The sequence below is a fragment of the Camelina sativa genome, chromosome 10, assembly GCF_030686135.1.
Source record: "Camelina sativa cultivar CO46 ecotype springtype chromosome 10, ASM3068613v1".
Classification (NCBI taxonomy): domain Eukaryota; kingdom Viridiplantae; phylum Streptophyta; class Magnoliopsida; order Brassicales; family Brassicaceae; genus Camelina; species Camelina sativa.
Window position 1 is genome coordinate 10,747,309 of NC_141889.1, and position 13,816 is coordinate 10,761,124.

General features: G+C 32.0%; 1 protein-coding gene, 2 long non-coding RNA genes and 1 pseudogene across 9 annotated transcripts; 2 read left to right on the top strand and 2 right to left on the bottom strand.

Annotated features, from left to right (window-relative positions):
- Nucleotides 1–277: 277 nt before the first annotated feature.
- Nucleotides 278–1,256, bottom strand: LOC104718536 (uncharacterized). Of its 3 annotated transcripts, none has more exons than XR_015569201.1 (3): nucleotides 1,094–1,256; nucleotides 711–801; nucleotides 278–574 (listed from the first exon to the last, which is right to left on the bottom strand). It is a non-coding gene; the product is annotated as an uncharacterized LOC104718536 (long non-coding RNA). The 3 variants fall into 3 exon arrangements; XR_015569200.1 differs by having other exon boundaries at nucleotides 1,024–1,222; XR_756394.3 differs by lacking the exon at nucleotides 1,094–1,256 and having other exon boundaries at nucleotides 711–849.
- Nucleotides 1,257–3,667: 2,411 nt separating this feature from the next.
- On the bottom strand, nucleotides 3,668–5,004 carry LOC147935977 (uncharacterized). Its single transcript, XR_015569202.1, has 5 exons — nucleotides 4,881–5,004; nucleotides 4,527–4,648; nucleotides 4,357–4,428; nucleotides 4,132–4,194; nucleotides 3,668–4,026 (listed from the first exon to the last, which is right to left on the bottom strand). It is a non-coding gene; the product is annotated as an uncharacterized LOC147935977 (long non-coding RNA).
- Nucleotides 5,005–8,650: 3,646 nt separating this feature from the next.
- Nucleotides 8,651–10,464, top strand: LOC104720272 (putative pentatricopeptide repeat-containing protein At4g17915 pseudogene; annotated as a pseudogene). The gene has a single exon (XR_015569195.1). The product of XR_015569195.1 is annotated as a putative pentatricopeptide repeat-containing protein At4g17915 pseudogene (transcript).
- A 52-nt stretch (nucleotides 10,465–10,516) lies between these two features.
- On the top strand, nucleotides 10,517–13,663 carry LOC104718537 (uncharacterized protein At4g17910). Of its 4 annotated transcripts, none has more exons than XM_087470564.1 (16): nucleotides 10,517–10,762; nucleotides 10,859–10,922; nucleotides 11,001–11,046; nucleotides 11,239–11,375; nucleotides 11,482–11,558; nucleotides 11,669–11,730; nucleotides 11,813–11,902; nucleotides 12,024–12,097; nucleotides 12,202–12,289; nucleotides 12,381–12,507; nucleotides 12,593–12,697; nucleotides 12,777–12,900; nucleotides 12,980–13,031; nucleotides 13,107–13,151; nucleotides 13,238–13,336; nucleotides 13,423–13,663. In XM_087470564.1, exons 7-16 carry the CDS (start codon nucleotides 11,813–11,815, stop codon nucleotides 13,573–13,575), a joined length of 957 nt encoding a protein of 318 aa, XP_087326690.1. In that variant the 5' UTR covers nucleotides 10,517–10,762; nucleotides 10,859–10,922; nucleotides 11,001–11,046; nucleotides 11,239–11,375; nucleotides 11,482–11,558; nucleotides 11,669–11,730; the 3' UTR covers nucleotides 13,576–13,663. The 4 variants fall into 4 exon arrangements, with proteins under 4 accessions (XP_087326690.1, XP_010434602.1, XP_087326689.1 ...); XM_010436300.2 differs by having other exon boundaries at nucleotides 10,610–10,762; nucleotides 11,658–11,730; XM_087470563.1 differs by having other exon boundaries at nucleotides 10,641–10,762; nucleotides 11,482–11,567; nucleotides 11,658–11,730.
- Nucleotides 13,664–13,816: the final 153 nt, after the last annotated feature.

Consider the following 13,816-nt stretch of genomic DNA (forward strand, 5'->3'; position numbering starts at 1 on the left):
TGGAGGCAAAGTTGGTAACCATAGATCAGTATCAAGTACGGTGGTGCGGCCATCTCCTATTTTAATTTGGATTCCTTTTTGTAAAAGCCCACATCCAAACAGTAACGAACTCCACCCATATGATGTTTTATTCCTCTTTTTGTGCTGTAAAAATGCTTTCATCTCGAAAGTATCTTGCTTTTAGGAGTCGGAATAAAAGACAGTGAGGCTGTTAGACTAATTTCCACATTTGATTTGCTAAGACTATCTCCATTGGTTGGTCACTAAACAAAGTTGCTTAATTGAAAATGTTGAGTTAAGAATTTCATTAAGAAACTTTCAAATTTATGTGTCCAATGGTTGATCCTAAACTTGGGTTGATCCTAAACTATTACAATTACATGTATGCAAGTATGTCTTTTCTTCTCTTCTTCATCTTCTTATTGGAATCTTCTTGTTATTAGTTTCATCAAATTCTCTGCTTCTACATGAAGCCTTTACCGTGGAGACTTTCATGAAGAAGTTTCCATTGCCAGATTGTATCTTGCCTCTTGTTGGTTTTAGCAGACATTGATGATGGACACTTCCTGGTTTCCTGAGAATCCAATGGAGCATGAGGCAATTGCTCAGTTTACTCAATGGAGCAGAGATGAGTTGAATGAATTTTGGCAATCCAAGTCTTGGGATTCATGATATGAGCAAGGAATGGGCATTACATATAAGTTCCTCACCTCTGAATGTCAAACACATATTCAACAAGAAGAGTGTATCCGAGTGCAGAAGCATCATCACTTTGCAAAGAACCTTGAATACCTCTACCATCTGTTGCAAGTTCTCCAATTAAACTCACCAAAAACAGAGAAATGAATCAAAATCAAGCAAACTCATTAAAAAAAAGTACTCAACGAATCAACCGCAAACCATTTAACCATTAAATTATCCAATTCTTAAGCTGCTAACAACCGTAAACCATAAATTTGCTAACATCAATGCCCAATTGAAAGAACCCTAAGTTTACTAAAATCAATTCCCAAATCAGAAAACCTTCATTTCAAACGAACAATGATAGCTTAGACAGAGAGAAGAGAAGAGCAGAGAACGAATATCTTCTGACTTTGTAATCAACGCCAACACTGAAGCCAGAGAAATCATCGACTGAATCGACGGAGAGTTTTTGTCGTGAGCACAGAGAGAAATAATCGAGAGAGGAGAGATGAAGAATAAATAAAAAATAAAAAATCTTAGCCAATCAGAAACGGACACGTTATAGTTAAGATACAACTCTAAAACCTTTACATCGATGGTTAAGTTTTGATTGTTTTTTTCATTTTTTTAATTACTTTTAATGCTCAAAGTTTCTACAAAATCTATTAAGCCACCACCAATGGAGATGCCCTAAAAACTCTTGGTTGAACAGATGAAGGTCACGAAACCCGAGTCCACCTTCCTTTTTTGACATATAATGATACAATTAAATCTAATGAAAATAAATTATGGTGTATTTGGTTGTGAATGAATTTTAATATGTAATGATACAAGTAATTTTAATAAACATAGATAATATAAATCTTAAGATTGAAGACTTTTGAAGTTGAACCTTGACATATCATTACATATTAAAAATAATAAAATTCAAGGTTTGATACGTAATGATACAATTACTTTAATAAAAATATATGTCTCTCTCTTAATGTTTTTTATTTATTTTAAAAAGATATATGTCGAAATAATAGAGAATATATATACTAAATATATTTGATTGGAATTTAGCATAAAAAAATGTTTTCAATAGTTTAGCATAAATTTTGCAATTTCACATACAAATTAGTGGGTATTGCAATCATTTATACTATAAAGCACAAGTCACTTCATCAATCAAATATTGCCATATAGATTTCTATTTCATAATTTAAGTAATTAACAAAAAAAAATAAAAGTAAATAAGACAAACTGTTAGACAACTTCTGAAAGAAAAAACCAATATCTAATTTACCGTAAAAACCAATATCTAATTAGTACATTTTAGTTTTAAAAAATATAAACTTTTGCTATAAATCCCTTAATACTCTAACATACCTCATGATTATTTTTATTAAATAAGATTCCACAAAAATATTCTAAATTTATGATTTATTAATTATTTAATCTCCAAATTAATTAATTATTATAAAAATTATTAGTTACAAAACTATGAATAAATTACATGTTAAATCATATGTTTCTTTCCAGAAAAGGACACGCTTAATGCTAAAAAGAAGGAAAAACAAAAGAAAAGGGGAAAAGAAGAGCACGATATTCATTTCAAAACTAAAAAAAATTAATTGAACATTTTCCCAAAAAATAACCTCAGTTGGAAAATAAATAAATAATAATAATACAAAAACAAAAATAACTACCATATAACATACTCCCTCTGTATCAAAATAGATGATTTTTTAGGAGTTTCACACAAATTAAGAAAAGCATTGAATGTTTAGGTATAAATGTATTTTTATTTATAAAAATATATTTTCATAACTATCAACCAATAGTAATTCATTAAAATTTAAATTCTCAATCAATGATTCTTGAAAACTACAATTTCTTAGCATTAATTGGTAAAAATTACAGAAAATCAATCTTTGTGATACACATTTTTTTTCTAGAAAATCATCTATTATGAGACAAAGGGAATAATATCTTACGAGAAATTAACAACTCCTAATTTAAAGCTTTCTTGAAAAAATGCATATAAACAAGTCGTTAATTTGTATATTTAAAAACTCCTAATTTAACTCCAACACGATAATGAAAAAAAAATATTTTCGTGATCTTTCTTAACTTCCGCACTATTTCTCTAAACTGACATGTTTCAGACTTAAACTTCTATAGTTCTATAAATACTCGCAATTATATACGTCGTAGAGTCTTTTCTTGCGTTAGAATTTAGTTGAGAAACTCACAATACGATGAAACGGACGCCGACGTCAACAATCTAGCCACCCATTTCGGTACATCGAGACTCATCGCTAACGCTATCAACCCAAGACTTGCGTCATACACATTCTCGAACCGTCTCCAACCAGAAGCTTCTATTGTTCCCTGAAACCATCTTCAAGCAAGAGGTGAGACTCTATTTTGCTAAACACTATTATTTCGTTGTGATGCTCTATTTTTCGTTCTTCTTTCCTCTGTATATAACTCAGTCCTCATTTCTTTTTAATGAAGTATTACATTTTTTAGAAAAACCTTCGGATGATTTAGTTTGTTACGTAGTATGTAATTTACGTGAGTTACTTACATTCTAACTATTATCTCAACATTTTCATTTTCTACATTTACTTTTACTAGGTTGGAGCCCGCGCTACGCAGTGGGTTAGTTTTTATTATATATTTCATGATTTGTTTTAAACAAATTTTTTTGTATGAATGTAAAATTATTTTCAATTAATAAACTGTTTTTACAACAAATGCAGATAGTAGAAAATTTAGTGGAGAAAACCAAAACAATTTAAAAGTTTGTGTCATTACACATAGAAACCTATTATCGCAGGCCAGCTTCAAAAGCGGCAATGCAAAACTGCAACATTGTGCTGAACCTGTTTTTCTCGAATTCCTAATTTAATATGTTGTTTAGAATCTTTTGATAATTACAATGCTAATTCTCTTTTTTGGTTATTATTATCTATATCATCATATGATACTTGAGTTTTTTATTTCATAAATTTTGGTATTTGAATATATTTTAAATTTTATTACCTCAAAGATAAGTTTTTGTTTCTTTGAAGTTACATGGATTGATCAAGGCAAGGTGATGATTGATTTATTTTCTTTAAAATGTTGCTTGGAAGAACTTGATCATAAGTTTGTAATTGACTGATAAGCCTCGAGGTAATATAACTTAACACGATATGTTTTTACAATTCAACATAATCTAAATAAATACCTTGAAAACGATGTTGAATTTACTGCTCGATATCTAAATAATCAGAACCATCCAAGTGCTTGCAGAGGACGTCGATTGGCTTCAGTCGACCTTCACGTAATCTGATCTTTGACCTCACCTTGCTTTGATCGAAATGGAATTGTAGATCAAGGAGATATATCAAGCATCATACACCAAACAAATCTAAAAGAGGAACTAATTGCAAAAACAAAGACACGCAGTTATACCTCTTCCTCTTTATTCTCCGAGTCATGGAACTCAGCTCGAGCACGTTCTCTAGCTAATAATGCCTGCATACAATTAAACAATGTTAAGTCAGTAGATATACAATATGGATCAAATAAGAGAGATGATAGGGTGAATATGAAATTCAGTCATATACATCTCTTTGTACCAAACGATTTTGTGAAAACGTCAGGGATCTGGTTATTATAACATGAGACATAATTTACCATTTCTTCTGTATGTCGAGCTTTCTCCACTGCTCTCTCTTCTCTCCTCCTCTGAACATTTTCTACCTTTGTCTGCGCATTGAACCGAAGTGCTTAAGACATAAACCTTTTATACCTCCTTGTCTTCTCTTTTCAGCATTGACTGAAAATATTTCCAGCCGTACCCATACCTAGATTCAGGAATTGAAATCCATTCCCAATAGTGAGGAGTATCTCCCCATGCGATTGAGAAACCATTCATCGTAGATAACATGATACACCTCTTCCCACTCCCTTCCTCTAACCATATGCTCTTTCATATACGAAAAAAAAAAATCCCAAACAAGCAGAGAGAATCAGTATCAGAACTACATAGAAACACACAAATTGTTCCCAGAAAATAGCAGAAACATTCTCAGATAAGCTTGTGATCACATTCTTATTGACATAATTATCTACGAAAATTGCAATTTAAAGGCAAGATACAGTTTATTATCCTCAAATCCTATAAACAGCGCGAAATTGATGAATTTACACACAATTACCTCTTCGCCATCGTCGATGAGAAGATTCAGAGAACATATAGAGTTTCTTCTTTGATGAGAAAACTCGCGACGGAGAAATCAGAGATTCGTACTCCGCCGGAATGAACTTCTCCCATACGATATCTGTGAACCCGCGTGAAGCTTTCTTAATCGATTTCTAATATATATATGTGTGAACGCAAAATAAATTTAAAAGAAGAAGAAGAAATCGAGTACTACACTACCACTGATATCAAATCGAGAGAAAGAAGAAGAAGTCGATGATTGAAAGAAGAAGACAATTATGTGGCCGTAAAAAAAAAACTGATGTGTATTAATTGTTTTAATTTGATTGGCTACTCATTTTATCTAATGTGTCAACACCAATATGAAAGTTAAACCTGAGGTGTTACACTGTAAAAAACGCATCCAAGTTTTATTGTATTAACTAGGTTTTGAATTTGATATATTTTGATAAAAATTATATATGATTAATGATGTTAATGAAATATTATCTTATATATGATTGGTGACTTCATATATCCTAAACCCTTTTTTTGACTACCAGAAATACAAAATAATTTTATAATAATGAATTTATCTCATTTTTCATATTTAATTAATCGCTATCACCTATGTTTTCGTGTTTTTTATTTAATGTCTTTTTATTCTTCATATTCTTTCTTGTCATTTTCATTGTCAAATTTTATGGTAATTGTCATCGTTACTTTTACCGTTCGGTTCTTCGCTATATTCTTCTTCTTGTTCTTCCTCGTTAACTTCTTCACATTCTTTCACTGAAAAACATTTTTTTTAGACTACCACACAACTTGTTAACTAATCAAATTTCAAGACCAAAATCATTTCTTTTCTTATAAAAATTATGTAATTCATGAAGACCAGCATAGTTAACACATGCACCCAATTATTGATAATTTCATCCATATACTTATTTGATTTTAGATCCACACGTATTGAAACTTCTCAAACTAAAATCCCTACTTGCAGAGAAAGTAATATGAACACATGTATGGTTAAAACAATATTTGTGCTTTTTCGTCGATCCTTCTTCTTTAAACTCAAATAACATCAAATCAAGGTCTTGCGACCTCAATTCTTCTTTCTTAGACTTAAAAAAAAAATTACTGCAAAAGTATCAAATCATCTGTAAAGTCATACACAAAAACATGTTTTATAGGTCATAAGAGATATAAAGCATAAACGGAGATAAGTAAGATATTAAAAAGTTTGATATATAATATTTAGTAATTTTTAAACTTTTAAATTTTTAATAGAGATTAAATATTTTAAATATTTCCAACTTTAAATGTAGTTTAAATATTTGTAATATTTTATTTTTTTAGAGTTAAATTTTAATGACACTTTAACTTTTTATAGAGTTTAAATAGTTATAATATCTTAACATTTTTATGGAGGTATTTATAATATTTCTAAACATTCTATAATAAATATTTAAACCTTTAAAATTTTTAATTTGCTAAAATAAATCAAATAAAACTTTTAAATTTGGAAACCCGATAAATAAGCATAAATCAAGCAAACCTGATAAATTTATAGTTAGAAACACATTAGTTTTATTTATAATGGTTCTCAGCCATTGTCTAAAATTTTCTTGCCGATGTGCGACGTTGTACATATTTCTTTTATTTCTATAGATTTTAATTTTTTTTCTAAATTTTTTTAATAATATAGATTGCTACTATATTTCCAAAAATGTTATTAGTGAAATATTTAATTCTTATTGGTTTTTCTAAATCCTATATGAACACTTTTAGGAGTTTATAGCTTCAACTTTTAAGGGGCATTCTCAAAAATGCCCCTTTTTCCATACCATTTTTTAAAAATACTTCTTTGTGTTGATCATTTTTAAAACTACCCTTCTTTATGTACAAAATGACCAAATTACCATTTTTTGAGTGACAGCAAGTAAATACAGTCATCAAAATCGAAAATATTTTCCCGCCAAAAATAAAAAATTTCCCGCCAAAAATTATTTTTTCCTCGCCAAAATCGAAAAATTTTGCCGTCAAAAATTATTTTTTTCCCGCCAAAAAACAAATTTTCCCGCCAAAATCGAAAGTTTTTCCCGCCAAAATTTTTGAAATTTATACCATATAAAAACATTGTAAACTCTTTTAAAAAACTTTGAAAAGTGTTTACAATGTGTTTAAAAACCTTTTCAAAACCTTGTAAACGCTTTTAAAAACCTTATAAATGTTTTTAAAAAGATTTTAAATGTGTTTACAAGGTGTTAACTTTTTAAAAACCTTTTAAAAACCTTATAAAAACCTTGTAAAACGTTTACAAGTTGTTTAAAAACATTGTAAAAGCGTTTACAAGGTGTTTAAAAACTTTTTAAAAACCTTGTAAAAGCGTTTACAAGGTGTTTAAAAAACCTTTTAAAACTCTTTAAAAATCTTGTAAAAGCCTTTACAAGGTGTTTATAATGGTTTTATAAGGTTTCTCCTTATAAAACCTTTTAAAAACCTTGTAAATTTTTTTCGAAAAATTTTGGCGGGAAAATATGTTGGAAATTTTTTTGCCGTTAAAAATTTGTTTTTCTTTTTATTGATTAAAATATTTTTCATCTAAGGGTAAAATGGTCATTAAAAATTAATAGAGGGCAAAAATAAAAATGGCCAAAAAGGGGTATTTTTGAAAAATGGTATATCAAAAAGGGTATTTTTAACAAATTCACAACTTTTTATTAGTATAGATATAATATCTTAAAATTTCTATGGAGGTTAAGTAATTGTAATATTTTAAATCATTCTATGAAGTTTAAATATTTTTAATATTTAAACCTTTTAAAAGTTTCAATATTTATATCTTATTTTAAACTATTAAAATTTTAAAATTATAATATTTAAGAACTTTTAAAATTTTTAAATATTATAATATTTTTTTTTGAAACTTTTTAAAGTTTTAGTGTTATCAACTAAATATCATATCAAACCGAATTAAAACTTTTAAACTTGGACGCCTGATAAATCAAACTTTTCTGCTTATTCGTTGTTGGAAACATATTAATCTTATTTATACTGATTCTGAACCATTGTCTAAAACTTTTATAGCCGATGTGAGATATTGTACATAGTTCATTTATTTCCATAAATTTAAAAAAAAAAATTTTTCTAAAAAATTCTGGAAATTTAAAAAATGTTAATGAAAGAAATATCAAATCCTGATTGGTCGTTTAAAAAATATCGTAATATAGAAATTCTGAAAATTTAAAAAATGTTAATTAGTGACATATTGAATTCCGATTGGATATTTTAAATCCTAGGTAGACAACCTTAGGAGCTTATAGCTTCTCCTTTTTAGTAGTATAGATTTAACTTTTAATTGACTATAAACTTTTATTTTATAGTTTTTATAGTTACTAGTTACTACTACGTTTGCTTTTAGTAACATAAAAAAATGCAATTATTCAACCAAATTATATTATAAAGTACTTAAAAAATTAATTTACTTTTAGTAGTAACATCAAAATTTGCTAATATATATTCAACCAAATAATATTGTAAATTACTATTACTTTTTCCAATTATTGATTAGTTATATATTGTTTTATGAAAAATAATAATTCTGTGTGTATGTACGGAGCAAATACTAGTATAAGTATAAACATTGAAATTGAAGACTGCTCCTAAACCCTTACCAAAAAAAAAAAAAAAGATTGTTCTTGAACCCAAGTGTCTTGCTTTTGCAGGTCTTGGATTTGTTGGTTTATGTGATGTGGCAATATTTTAAATTTGGGACTTACTTTGATTGAAACAAAAAAGTAGGAGTTTCTTATGCAATATTATAAACTTAGAAGTTGAAGACTGTTCTTGTAGAACCCCTCTCAGATGCTGCAATGCAGAAAGCACAAAAATTTTAGATTTTTCCGATGCCCATCACATTCTTCGCCGAGATCTGAATCTAAATTATCGAACTTTCTCCAATTCTTTCGTTTGTTTATCAAATCCAAATGCCACGAATTCATCTGCAAATCTTGCTTCTTCTTCTTCTTCTTCTACCATTCTTCTATGTTTGTTCGGATTAATCCGATAGAATGGTTCGTGGGTTGGTGAATTTCACCGGACTATCAACGAGGCTATTAAACATTTGCGTTGATTCGCTCTGCAAGTTTCGGAAACTGAAGAAAGCCGAGTCTTTAATCATAGACGGAATCAGATTAGGTGTGCCCCCTGATGTCGTCACTTACAACACATTAATCAGTGGGTATTGTCGATTCGTTGGTATAGAAGAAGCTTACGCCGTGACTCGTCGGATGAGAGACGCAGGGATTAGACCAGACGTCGCTACGTATAATTCTTTAATAGCTGGAGCAGCTAGACAGCTGATGCTAGATCGTGTCCTCTACCTGTTCGACGAAATGCTTGAATGGGGTATATATCCTGATGTGTGGAGTTACAATACTTTGATGTGTTGTTATTTTAAGTTAGGGAAACAGGAAGAAGCGTTTAGGGTTCTTTATAAGGATCTTCAGCTCGCTGGGCTAAGTCCTGGTCCTGATACTTACAATGTTCTCCTTGATGCTCTATGCAAGTGTGGGTATATAGACAATGCTCTTGAGCTTTTTAAAGAGATGCAGAGTAAGTTTAAACCTGAGCTTATGACTTATAACATTCTTATCAACGGGCTTTGTAAAGCCAGGAGGGTCGGTACTGCGAAATGGATGCTAACAGAGCTCAGGAGATCAGGTTACACTCCGAATGCTGTTACATACACAACGATACTAAAGTTATATTTCAAGACTAGGAGGATTCGAAGAGGGCTTCAGTTGTTCTTAGAGATGAAGAGAGAAGGTTATACATATGACGGGTACGCGTATTTCGCGGTTGTTAGCGCTTTGATTAAGACAGGAAGAACGAAAGAGGCGTATGAGTATATGCAAGAGCTAGTTAGGAAAGGTAGGAGACATGACATTGTTTCGTACAACACATTGTTGAATCTGTATTTTAAAAACGGGAATTTGGATGCGGTTGATGATTTGTTAGGAGAGATAGAGAGGAAAGGAATGAAAGCGGATGAGTATACGCACACCATTATAGTCAATGGTTTGTTGAGGACAGGACAGACGAGAAGAGCTAAACAGCATTTTGTAAGTATGGGAGAGATGGGGATTGGATTGAATCTTGTGACTTGTAACTGTTTGGTTGATGGATTGTGTAAAGCGGGTCACGTGGATCGAGCGATGAGATATTTTGAGTCGATGGAAGTGAAAGATGAGTATAGTTACACTTCTGTTGTGCATAATCTCTGTAAAGACATGAGGTTTGTTTGTGCTTCAAAGCTGCTATTGTCGTGTTACAATAAAGGTATTAAGATTCCGACATCAGCGAGACGAGCCGTTTTGTCGGGTTTACGGATGTCCGGGTGTTATGGTGAAGCGAGGAAAGCCAAGGCTGAAATGAAGCTGACTCCGGTTGGGAATTCTTGACGATCTTCTTTACACCACAAGTTTTGAAGTGAAAAAGTGTAATGTACTTTGTGTGTATCATGAAATAGAATAACAGTTTTGATTGAACCGACGGGACCTATTAATTGAACCGGACGGTTCGTGATTAAAGCGAAATTAAAATCTGTATAGTATTTGTCTTGGAAGTCTTGATTCTTTTACATTCGTGGGCTTTATTATTATTGTCTCTATTTCATGTGAACCGGATAAAATCCTACTAACCGGACATATTAGTTGAACCGGCCGGTTCGTGATTCGAGCCAAATTAAAATCTTCTTCTTCACATAGTAGTTGTAGTTTGATGAACGAGGAAAAGGGACTGACGAAAGTTTTGATCTTTAATCTCTGAGTTTTTGTTTTTGATGGATTCTCTTCCAAAACAGACTACGAATCCAAACAAGTATCTCAAAGAAGAGTAAAGCTTCTCTCTTTTTGTCTACTCGAGTTTTGAAAATTTGTGATTCCTCCTCCTCTGTTTATTGGGTTTTTGTTGGAATTGACTTTGGTGCAGATTTGTAAGCAATCTTGATGGATCTTCAATTCTGGAAATCGCAGCACTTTTGACCATTGTCCCTGTAAGTGTATTTCCTTTTGGACCCGTTTCTTCGATTTTGCTCAGTTTCTTATTGATTGATTGACGTTTCTGGTTTCAGCTCTTGGTTCTTTTGCGTTACTCCATTGGCCTTCACTGCAAAATTGGTTCGTTATCTTAATCTATTTCATCTTCTTAGTAAACAAATCTGGTCATAGAATTTCGAAAAATGTCTGCTTTTTTTGCAATAGGAATCATCATTGAGGTGTAAAGATGTTAGTGCATAGTGATTTTTTGAAGTTGAGTGATGTTTATCTTAGTTCGATTAGTCTAAAGATGTTGTTACATGTTTGTTATAGATGATAATGGTGGTAAAGCCGTTTCATCGAAGAAAAACGACGATGAGGTTGTTGTTTCAAGAAATTGGAAGGCTTATACTTATGCCATATCCTTGGACTTCATCTTCATTGTCTTCCCCATGCTCCTGTTTTTCACCGTATGTTCCTTTCAAACTTTTTTTCCACTTTTTGTTTTGTGAGCACATTTGACTAGCCAATTGCCACATTTGATGCTTTCTTTATAATCATCGAAACTGATTACAGGTTCTATCAGAATGGGTCTATCATGGAACAGTATTGTTATCTTTGTTGTTGCTGATTCTTTCTGTGAGATCCAAAAGGTAGAACTTGTAAGTCATGGCATTTTTCGTTATTTTTTAAGACACACAATGTGTTAGTTACGGGTTTTGACTTAAGCTAAATGAAGCTTTTTAAACTAGATCTTCTTCAGGGGTGCAGAGTGAACAGTCTCTCTCGTTGAGAGCAAGCGTATCTTCTTATAGAGTTGCTCTGGTATACAACATTGCTTTAGTTTTACTTTAAGCCAACTCTGCTTTTATCTTTCCATCTACTCTGAAAGATTTTCCATTTGCAGATGCTTATTACATGCTTGTGTATCTTGGGGGTTGACTTTACTATCTTTCCGAGGAGGTACGCCAAGACAGAGACTTACGGTACTAGCTTGGTATGCTTGAAATGTCAAACCTCATTGTCCTTTAGGCTCTAAACTAATATGAGATTTGTTCATCCTATTGTGATTAGTAACTTTGTATCTGTCTTGATATTACAATATGAAATGCAAACAGATGGATCTTGGGGTCGGCTCTTTTGTTTTAGCAAATGCTATTGTTTCTCGGCAAGCTAGAGACGTGTCACCAGGGTGAGTGATTCTCCTTAGCACCCCATTATCCTTTTTCGAAATGCTTTGTTATTACTTCAGTATTATGCGAACTTGGTCCAATTTTTTTACTTGCATTGCTTCAGAAACTGGATAACTGGAATTAAAGCAACTGCTCCACTGTTATTACTCGGGTTTATTCGTCTCTGGACTACTTCAGGTGTAGATTATCAGGTAAATAAACGTTCCATGATTCCTCTTTATTATGCCTTGATGCTTATCACTTTACAGAGTCTAACCATTGTTGGTTCTAAACTATATGAAGGTCCACGTAACAGAATATGGAGTACACTGGAATTTCTTTTTCACACTTGCAGCCATATCTATTCTCACATCATTTGTTAACATACCAGCTAAGTACTGTGGAATCCTAGGTTTCGCTGTTCTTGCAGGTACAGTCCAATTTTACTTCCTTTTCTCTCTTAATTACAAGATAGTGAAACCTAACTAGCTTCTTCAACTTCCATTGGTTCTCAGGATACCAAACTTGGTTGGTTAGTGGACTAAACACATATTTGCTTTCTGACGAAAGAGGAAGTGACATTATCAGCAAAAACAAGGAAGGAGTATTTAGCATTCTTGGTAAGGTTTGATTTGATTTGATTTGGTTTACTTACTACTCTCTTTTGATTCTTCCGCATCTAACTTTCTTTTGATTCAGGTTACTGGGGCATGTACCTCCTTGGCGTTCACTTAGGCTATCGTCTCTTTTACGCAAAACATTCAAATATTCGCAGCACCACGAGCTCAGTCGCTAGAGTCTTTCTCGTTTCTCTTCTCTTATGGTAAAAGCAAGCGGTAATAGAACATTCAATCTCATTATGATAAGATATTCATGGGTATATATATGTATGTTTGTCTCAGGATTGTGACTATACTTCTTGACAACTACGTTGAGAGGATTTCTCGTCGAACGGTAATGATACTCACTTAAAACTGAAAAAGCATTTTAGGCGACAGTCTTGATTGAAACCATTTCTACCTTCTGCAGTGCAACATGCCTTACGTTACTTGGGCGCTCGCGCAAGATCTTCAGGTCTCTTTATAGTTCAGAATTGATCATAATGATGAAGACTTTGTCTTCTGACTTGAGATTTGATTCGTCTTTGCTTTTATTTTCAGGCGCTGGGGATATTTATGCTGTCTAGTTATATACCTATGAACAAACTTTCATCACTTGAAGAAGCAATTGACCAAAATCTATTAGCTACCTTTCTGCTTGTAAGTCTCTTATCCACTGATTTCTCCACAATCCTTATCAATCTTGATCCTCTTTAAACTGATTTCACTTGTCTCGTTGTTTACAGGCAAACCTTGGTACAGGAATGGTGAACCTCACTATAGATACCATCTTTGCTTCTCCATTCTCTTCTCTTCTGATACTAACCGTTTACGCCTTTGCTTTATCTGCTATAATCGGAACCGTTCATTTTTCCGGGTTCCGGTTAAAGTTCTGGTAAATTAGTAACTCACGACATCTTGTAAACTTGACATTATTTTTGGATTCAGATCTGATTGTGTGGCATATGAGCAGAGAAGTTAAAGACAGTCTTGTGAAGTCTGATTTTTTCTTCTGTGCATGAAACTTTTGCCGTGATGAGTTTTTTTTCATTACAGAGTGACTTTTGATGATAAGACTGACTTGTTCACCAACGACGACCAGAAATCTTTTTATCACCTGTTGACATATCATCAAATCAA

What these genes read in the sequence shown, in the direction of transcription:
- LOC104718537 (XM_010436300.2), top strand. Translation starts at nt 10,710, where the DNA reads ATGGATTCTCTTCCAAAACAGACTACGAATCCAAACAAGTATCTCAAA. An exon ending in CCATGCTCCTGTTTTTCACC is followed by an intron (nt 11,376 to 11,481) that starts GTATGTTCCTTT and finishes AACTGATTACAG; the next exon opens with GTTCTATCAGAATGGGTCTA. An exon ending in CTTTCTGTGAGATCCAAAAG is followed by an intron (nt 11,559 to 11,657) that starts GTAGAACTTGTA and finishes TTTTTAAACTAG; the next exon opens with ATCTTCTTCAGGGGTGCAGA.